The 9,655-nt window shown below is 46.3% G+C and overlaps 1 protein-coding gene across 1 annotated transcript; it reads left to right on the forward strand.

The window, feature by feature from the left end:
- Window positions 1-891: 891 nt before the first annotated feature.
- On the forward strand, window positions 892-8,514 carry LOC123241931 (ciliogenesis associated TTC17 interacting protein). Its single transcript, XM_044669434.1, has 10 exons — window positions 892-904; window positions 1,090-1,182; window positions 2,054-2,254; window positions 2,862-2,917; window positions 3,638-3,724; window positions 3,928-4,095; window positions 4,577-4,701; window positions 6,948-7,024; window positions 7,408-7,496; window positions 7,968-8,514. Exons 1-10 carry the CDS (start codon window positions 892-894, stop codon window positions 8,232-8,234), a joined length of 1,176 nt encoding a protein of 391 aa, XP_044525369.1. The 3' UTR covers window positions 8,235-8,514.
- Window positions 8,515-9,655: the final 1,141 nt, after the last annotated feature.

Here is a 9,655-nt window from a genome sequence, read left to right on the forward strand (position 1 = left end):
GGCCAGATTTGACTTGACATCTCTGGGACTGACTCTCAATCCACAGAGCCATCTTGCTGCCCCCAATCAAACTGTTCTAATATGTTAGTTAGCTTTACTGAATTCTCTTCTTCTAAAAATTATTATAAGATATGGGCCTCTGGGAAGGGTAATCAAAGGAACAGAAGAAATTTAGGCAATGTAAAAACAAAAAATATCAGAGCTGATTAAAAAAAAAAAAGATCCTTGGGCTTCCTTCAAGGCTCCAACAAGAAGCCTTTCCTGATTTCCTGAGCTGCTCCCTAGCCTTCTTCTCAACATTACCTTGTATTTATCTGTTTTGTACATACCTTTATATGGTCAAACAGGTTTCCCCCAGCGAGATTGTAAATTCCTCTGAGGCATGAAAGGCTCTGTATCCTCTGTGCCTAGCATGGTTCCTGGCCTGAAGCAGACACTTAATAAATGCTTGCTGATTGATTGGTGGAGGCCCCCTTCCTGAAATGATAACGTTTAGATGTTGTACTGTAAAACATAAGTAAAATATAAGCTCTTTGTGAGGACTAGGGCTGACTTTGTTTCTTTTTGAACCTCTGGCGCCTGAGACACTACCTTGCACATATTAAATATATTATTTTTGGATTGGGTTGATTTATATCACCTACACAAACACACAGACACAGAGACAGAAACACAGACAGACAGACAGACAGACAGACAGACAGACAGACAGACAGACACACACACACACACACACACACACAATGTGTTAACCCATCCCTCAAAGCTTCCCTCAATGAATTTGGGAGCCGTGCTAAAAGGGCGGAATGAAACAGGGTGATGGCTCTTTAAGAGACAGCGGACTGCGGGTTGCCATGGGGACCAGCGGATACAAACCGGGGTGCAGGCAGCATGCCGGTCAAAGGTAAGGAGGAGGTCTGCGTTGCGGGTGTTGGCGAGTCACGCTCTGCTGGGATGGCGCTTCCCCATCTCGTCCTTAGTCCTCCTAGAGAATCCCGGTGTCCCCGAGGGGCGGAGGCTTGGAATTGGCCCCCGGCCCCCTCACTTTTAGGGACCCCACCTCGCAGTCCGTCTAACCTGTGTCCCCAGGCATCAAACCCTTGGAGCCCCAAGTGTCGCCAGAATCACCGCTGCCCCCGCCTGAAGCCAATTCTGAAGCCTTGGAATTTCTCGCTTCGCTCAGTGAGACCTAGCGCCGAGGGGACAGGGAGAGGCGGACTATGGGGGGGAAGTGGGGAAAGAGAGAAGCTGCTCCTCGGGCTCGGGCTCGGTTTCAGTGAGGGCCCTCTGGAAAACCAGCTGGGTTGGAGGTCCCAGACCCGTGCGATTCATTAACCATGCGTGACTTCAAGCCTCAGAGCCTCAGTGTCCCCAAATGTCAAAGGAAGGACTCGAGCTAGATGGGCTCCGTTGCCCTCCCTTTCGGAAATGAGGGAGTTCGCCTCCATAATCTTTCAGGTCCCTCCCCGCTGGGATTGGAGTAGAGCAGGGATTCTCAGAATTTGTCTGTTTCTCAGGGACCCCCTTTGGCGCTTCTCAGAATAATCTTATTAAATAATTAAAGTAAATACTACATTTTAATTTAAGGACCCCGTTCAGCACCTCCCGGAAATCTATCCGGAACTCTTGGGTACCCACTGGCCCCAGGTTAAGAACCCTGACCCCCTTCTTTTAGAGGATTTTAAGGTCTCTTTGAGAATGCTAGCTAGCCTTATTCCTTCCTCTCTCCTGGCCCAAGTTCTTCTTCTGAACCATGATGGACAATTGTTGTTTGAAGAGGGGAGGCTAGCAGAAGCTCTTTAAAAAAGTTACTGGGTTGGGAGGACCTGGGTTCAAATTTCACCTCCGATATTTCCTAGCCGGGTGACTCTAGGCAAGTCATTTGGCCCCACCTGCTTAGCCTTTGCTCTTCCTCTCTATGAATTGATACCAAAGAGAGAAGGTAAGGGCTTAAAAAAAAAAATGTCACTGGGCTGTTGAAGGGATGGCTGTGGCAGTGGTGGGGAAGGTTAAAGATAGACCCATCTTCCAGGCCTCTCTTGCCCATACACAGGTCAAGAAGAAATCCAACTGCTCTTTTTCTCTGAGACCCTGTACATGGTGTCTGAGAGTGGCCAGCCTCTGGGGGAGTATACCGTGGACATAAAACCAGCATATTTCCTTACCTCTGAAGGGGAATTCACACTCAGTGCCCTGGTACATGCTACCAGCAGGGGCCAGCTGGATGAAATACCCTGTGGGACCACCATCTCTGGTAGGACTCCTGGTTCCTGCCCGCTCCCCTGTGCCTCCAGCCAGTCCATCCTTTGAGCTCCTCCATTCTTCACTCCATATCTCTTGCTCAGAGTGCTTTAAGGAACCCTGGGAAGAGGGTAGAGAATGGAGTTGAGGCAGAAGAAACCCCTCAAAGCCTCTGCATGGGGCAAGGCTTTCTTCTAACAGTGTCAGGGGATCTCCAGACATTCCAGCAGTTTCTCGGAGGCTGGATTTAACCCTGCTTTTCCAGTCTGGGACCCAAACCCAAACCCCAGTCCATAGAGCAGTGGTTCCCAAACTTTTTTAGCCTACCTCCCCCTTTTCAGAAAAAATATTACTTAGCCCCCTGGAAATTAATTTTTTTTAAATGTTAATACCAATTAATAGGAAAGATAAATGCACCTGTGGCCATCACTGCCTCTCTGGGTCGCTGCAGCACCCACCAGGGGGCGGTAGCGCCCACTTTGGGAATCACTGCCATAGAATGTCAGAACCTTCTTCCCAATAACTTCCCCACCCTTCCACTCATCTCTCAAACAACTGAGTTCTTCCCCTTGTCTCCTCATGCTTCAGGTCTCTTTCTGGTCCTTCTTTTTGTTTCCTAGGCTATATCTCCTGGTCGTTGGAAACATATGAACAGCACCATCATGAATTTATTAAGGTGTCATGACCCCCCTTCTTTTCTTCTGACCTTTCTCTCTTCCTTCAACATCATAGGCCCTTAGCTTTGGTCTAATGACAGAGGCTCTGCTCACCGGGGGAAGTTTTGGGAACTTGGGGAGGCTGAGAGACCTTGGACCAGTCAAGGAGCATTACCTGTAAAGTCAGGAGACCCAGGTTCAAATTTAGGCTTGAACACTGTGTGACTGTAGGCAAGTTACTTTGTCACTCTGATTCTCATCCTGTTTGCTAATCAGCAACATAGAACTGCTCTTCTTTGTCCTCCCTACCTCACCAGAATGGTGTGAGGAAGGCAAATTGTAAAACTTCCCCTGCCTGAGTTGCTGTTAATATTCCCAGGTGCCCCAGAATCCTTTAACTTCTTCAGTCTCCCCTTCCTTACAATTTAGGCTCCATCCCCTCAATGGCATGTCACACAAATAGAGGATTCAGAAGGGATGGGGGGAGGTACTTTTTGTCCAATGGTCCTCCACCCTCCCCAGTACCAATTACAGTACCCCTGGGGTCAACTTACCCTTCACCTCCCCCATCCCAAGGTCAGAAATCTACCCCAGCAGTGGCGCCCACTCTTGCTCCAGGAGGGCTCCAAGATTCTAGCTGTTCCTTTGGGTTCTTCTCTCAATTGTTTCCCCCTCTTCTAAGGCTTTAGTCCCCTCATCATCTTGTTCCCATGGCTCACCATTCCTCTTAAACTTGGCAGTTCCTACCAATGGCATTTGACAGGAAGATCACCTTAATGAGGCACACAGGAAGCATGGTTATGACTAGGAGCGTCAAGGAAGGTGATGTGAGTGGGGACCCTGGACGAGAGGGAGGGAATTATTGAACTCCTTTCTGAACGGCCACACTTGGCGTTTACTAGGCCAGGGGTGCTGGACCCAAAAAACTCATCTTAGGGCCCTTCTACCCTAAAGTTCTAGCTCCTCCCATGCTCCCCCTCTCCCCTCCCCTGGCCACTAGGAATTCTGACCCCCATAATGTCTTGGGCAGGCGGTAAAGTCTGAAAAGTTGACGTTTGGCCTGAATCTCATGAATGGGTTCATCTCAGAGTCTGCCAACCTGATCCTGCTAAGGGTGATGGGGTGGCGACGGAAGGTTCCCCACAATGCCAGATTCCTGACCTTTGATGCAGAAGGAAAGCTCTGCCATTCCACCTATGTAAGGGGGATGGGTAGTCTGGGGATGAGCAGAGGGAAGGGAGTGGGGTGGACTAGGATCTGGCAGGAAGTTATGGGAGAAGGGTCAGCTGGGAGAGAAGTTATCTAGTGGTCCCAAGTGGGAGAAGAGGTGAGGGAGAGAGCCCATTGGGTCAGAGACCAGAGCACCATTCAGGAAAACAAAGTTAGAGGGCAAGAGGAGAGCACTGAAGAGGCAGGAGAAAACCCAGCCACTGTGTCCTTTTCCCACTGTGGCTCCTCACTCATTGACCCCCCCAGGAGGCCACTGAGGATGCCTCCCAAGGGCAGGACAAAAGAGGAGGTTCAGATGGTTCTGGGTGGATTGAGGGCTATACAAAGAAGAGTGGCACTGAGACAGGGTAAAGGAGGAAGGGAGGGCTGGGAAGCGGGGAGAAGAGGGTCCAGTGGAGCTTTGGGGAAGATCCATGCCCTTCTTGCCTCTCCATCCCTGCCTCCCTTAGGAATCCCTGGGCTTCCAAACCATTCAGTTAGGCTCAGAGAAGGCTGAAGCAATGGTAGTAGAGCAGACGATGCATTCTGACGAAGACATCCCCATGACGTGGCAGTACTACCTGTTATCTGATGGGTAAACCAGCTTACTGGGTAGAGGGTTGTAGCTGATGACTGGTAACCGGTGAGAGGGGCCAGTGGTGAAAATGGAGGGAAGGGGAAGGGGATGGGGAGGAAAGGGGTGAATGGTGGGCATGGATGGAGGTAGTAGGTGGAATGGACTTTGGAGGTCATTGAGTCTAAGCTGAAATCTCTGTGTCACTGACAAGTGATCATTTGGCCTTGGTCTTTACTTGAATACCTCAGGTGACTGGAAACTCACTACTCCTGAGGTGACACATTTTATTTTAAGAATGATAGATTTAGATCAGGAAAGGACCTTAGAATTTAGTGAGTCCAACTCCCTCATTTTACAGAAAGGGAAACAAGCCCAGGCTGACCATTCCCCTAAATTTTTTTTTCAGGTTTGTTGAGCCTGAAATCCAAATTTCCTTTTTTTCCCCAAACCCTCACTTTCCATCTTAGCATCAATATTGAAGATGGTTCCAAGGCAGAAGACTGGTAAAGACTAGGCAAGGGAGATTAAGTGCCTTGTCCAAGAACACATAGGAAGTGTCTGAGGCTAGATTTGAATCCAGGACCTCCCATCTCCATGCCTGGCTCTCAATCCACTGAACCATCTAGCTGCCTCCAATCCATATTTCTTTCGATAGATCTTCATTTGACATGGCCCCTCACCATGCTGGAAGGACAGCTAAGTCTAGATAGACCTAGACTTAGGATGATGTCTTCCCAAGTTCAAATCCAGCTTTAGACTCTTGCTAGCTGTGTAACCCTGAGCAAATCATTTAACCCTGTTGGTCTCAGTTTCCTCATCTGTAAAATGAACTGGAGAAGGAAATGGCAAACTGATCCAGTATCTTTGCCAAAAAAGACCCTAAATGCAGGCATGAAAAATCAAACGTGACTGAAAAAAGACTGAACAACTCCAAACACACCATACTTGTTGGCCTTCTGGATTCACTCCAGGTTGCCAGCATCCTTACAAAAGTCACACTGACAGTACCCGAAAAGTCTCATTCTGTACTCTGCTAAGGGAGGGGGGCCATTTGCCAACATCTGTCCCTTGAAGTCGTGATTATATTCAAAGTTCTGATATCCTTTAAAGTTGTTTTCCTTTTTGTTACTGGAGTCGTCTTGGCAATTATTCTTTAATATGCTCCTACAAATCTGAATTCTGAATTCTCTGCAGACGTCATTTTTTTAAGGCTTGATCTATGGGACAGCTAGGTGTTTTAGAGGATAGAAAACCAGGGCTGGAGGCAGAAGGTCGTGGATTCAAATGTGGCCTCAGAGACTTCCCAGCTGTGTGACCCTGGGCAAGTCACTTAACTTCAGTTGCCTTGCCCTTACCACTCTTCTGCCTTGGAACCAATACTTAGTATTGATTCTTAGACAGAAGGAAAGGGTTAAAAAAATAACTGAATATAATATTTCATATGATGTCTGTCCAGGGAAGAATAGAATTTCCTATCTGCCTTGTTTGGATTTTTTTTCTCTCTTAATGCAATCTAAGATTCTTGTTTGCTATTTGGCTGTCTTCTTGTGCTCCTTTTTTAATTTTTTCTCAATTACATGTAGAGAGAAATTTCTAACACTCATTAAAAAAGTTTGAGTTCCAAATTCTCCCCCTGCCTTCCCCACTTGAGAAGGCAAGTAATTTTATATAAATTAGATGTCTAGTCATGCAAAACATTTCCATATTAGCCAAGTTGCAAAAGAAAACACAGACCTCAAATTTAAGGATAATAAAGTTTAAAAAGCATGTTGTAGCATTTTTCAAATGCCATCAGTTCTTTCTCAAACTAGTTATAATTTTGTTTAAAACTCTTACCTTCTGCCTTAGAATCCACAGTAATTATTGGCTCCAAGGCAGAAGAGTATTAAGGGCTAGGCAATGGGGGCTAAGTGACTTGCCCAGGGTTACACAGCTAGGAAATGTCTGTGGCCAAGACCCAGTCTCTAGGTCTGACTTTCAATCCATTAAGTCCCCTCAGACTAATTATAATTATTACTGAGCTTGCATTCCACTGAGACCCCCAGACTTTTTTCACATGAATTGTTGCCTAGTTTTCATGGTGGACACAGAGGTAAATAGATGATAGTTGACTATAGATGGTGATGAATGAATCTGAGAGTCAGTGGGAGGTATGAATGAGTGACCAGGAGAAGGGAGGGAAGAATCAAATATTATTTCCCCTCCAAACTTCCCCCTACCCCACTTTTCTCAGAGCCTCATATTCTCCTTTCCTTCTACATCAGGCACCTAGCAAAAAGAATCCAGGTGGGATCCCCATTCTCTTGCATCATCACCAAGAAGCCCATAATGAGAGAGGAGGGTAAGTAAGGGGCCAAGTCAGGTATGGGAACAGTAATCTAGAGTTTTCCTTTCCTTTCCTTTCCTTTCCTTTCCTTTCCTTTCCTTTCCTTTCCTTTCTTTCTTTCTTTCTTTCTTTCTTTCTTTCTTTCTTTCTTTCTTTCTTTCTTTCTTTCTTTCTTTCTCTTAAACCCTTTCCTTCCATATTAGAGGCAGAAGAGTGGTAAGCAGTAGGCAACTGGAGTCAACTGACTTGTCCAGGGTCACACAACTAAGTTAGATTTGAACCCAGGACCTCCCATCTCCAGGGCGGGCATTCTATCTCCAGAGTCACCTAGCTCCTCCAATTTTCCAGCTTCCTTATCTTTTCCCTTCTCTTCACCTTCTCCTCCCATCTCTGTCCAGATGAGATTGAGCCTAAACCAGTGTTTGGAAAGAAATCCTTGAATTGGGAAGAAGATCCTCAGCTCTTTGCCATTTTCAGGGATCGGAAGGTAAGCGAATCAGACAGACAGGAAGAGAAATGCTAGCCATGGCCACTAGAGGAGAGGCTGACAGAATTGGGCAGAGGAGGGAGTCTATGAACTAGGATTTCAAAGCACCAACCTATTTCAGGTAGTACCTTGAAAATATTTGATCCCCATCTTGAGAGTTTTGACATTGAGGAGGGAAGAGAAGGGAGACCCAGGGAGAGAGAGATGGTTAAGATAGGCAAGAGCTCAGGATACAAAAGATGGCCCCGGGAGGACACAATGAAGGACAATTTTTCCCAGTAGTCCAGAAGAGGACTGAAGATGTGACTTTGGAGATATCTACTTTTGCTCTGGATTTGAGCTTGAGTTCCAATCTAAGCCTTAAGCACTTTCCTGAGTGACCTTTAGCGAATCATTTCATCTCTGGTCAGGGTCTTTTCCTCACCATCCCAAAAGCTTCCAAGGCTCTAAAATCTTATGTCCTCTGCCCAGGAAGAGCTCCAAGCAAGCCATACCACTTATATGCGGCGTCACCCAGAGGCTCAGAACCTGATCTCCGACTTCTTACTCTTCCTGTTGCTTCGTCAGCCTACTAACGTGGTAACCTTTGCTGCTGAGTATTTTGGCCCCTTTGCCAGGAACCGGCCACCTCAGCCCCCCTTCAGGTCCTCGACCCGCCCCAGCCCCTTCCGAAACCTTTCCCGTTTGAGTCCCTGGTGTGCTTTGCCAGAAGATAAGCCAGGCCCATCATCACAATAGAATCCTAAAGACTTTCCTCCTTATAGCTAGAGAAAAGCATGAGTCCTTAGCCACAAGGGAGGTGGGAAGAAATCTCCAGGCAAAATATCCTGGACTTAAAGGACTGATGGAGCCCAGGAGGCTGGGAGCACAAGAATAGGAAGATAAGGGTCAGGGCAAGAGGGAAGGCAGAGCTTATCCTCTATCATCAGGCCTTACTAGGAGTCCCAAAATAAGAATAAAAAGGGGACCCTGTTGGCTTCTCCCTAACTTCTAACGCTCTGTGTCCAGTGTCTTGTGTCTTTGGCAGGGGCGGCCAAAGTGGGAAGGGGTGGTATGGAGGAAATAAATGCTGGATTTGGAGTTGAAGGATCTAGTGTTTGAATCTTGTCACTTAATACTTCAGACGTTGGACCTCAACTCCCCCTGGGCCCCCGAAAAAAACAAACCAAGAAGTTTTCAGCTCTGTCTCATGAGCCTATGAACTCTGAGCTTCCATCACACCAGCATCATAGAGATCATTCCTAAATATAGATGTAGCTGCTGCCTCGGCCACCTACCTAGCCTCTATCTGCCTAATGGTGTCCCAAAGTGCCAGGGAATACAACCCAGAAAGAGGAGAAGAGATACACAGATTTGGTGAACTTTTAGGTTTAACATCCGTTTCCTTTAAGCCTTGGATATTTGTTTGTTCATCTGTATTTCTCATGGATGCTATGACTTAACCTCTCTGGCGTAGCGGCATTTGAACTTTAACAAAAGGGTAAACTGAGGCAGACCTCCCTGCAAGATCACATTTATTAGCAGGGTCATGCTACCTGTCAATAAATAGATCAATGACTTTGTCTCCATTCATACCAAACACTCCAAGCAAAAGGACAGCTCCCCTGTCCTTTTTGATTGAGTGCAAAATGGGATTGAGTACAAAATGACTGATTACAAAGCTGAAGTGCAAGGGACAACATAATTGGTTGGAAGTTTGGTAATGGGGGCTACCAATGACCCTTTTTCTCTCATGAGACTAAGAAGTGCTCATTTGTTAGAGTCCGAGTGTGGGGTAGCAACCCAGACTTTTTGGACGGCAAACCAGACATCACTGAAGGATATCTTGGTATTAAAAGATATTGGGTCTGACTCTTTCTTTCACACACATTTCCCAAGATTAACAAAATTCATTGAAGCAAGGATTAGGTCAGTGATTAGCAGGAAAACGGTATTTCTAAACTTAACCCATTACAGGCCAGCTCAGTTCTGAATTTAATTCAGAAAGATCTACGACTTAAGCAGTTACAGGACAAAAATCAGCTAATTGTAAATAGGGTCAATAAATAAGTGATGCAGAATCAATCTTAATCTTCTCACTGGGAGTATAAGATTTGGGGTATAGAAAAAAGTGATTTCCCCAGTTCTTATTTCTGATATTCAGTTTGCTATTAAGTGAA

The sequence above is a fragment of the Gracilinanus agilis genome, chromosome 3 (assembly GCF_016433145.1).
Source record: "Gracilinanus agilis isolate LMUSP501 chromosome 3, AgileGrace, whole genome shotgun sequence".
Taxonomy (NCBI): Eukaryota; Metazoa; Chordata; class Mammalia; order Didelphimorphia; family Didelphidae; genus Gracilinanus; species Gracilinanus agilis.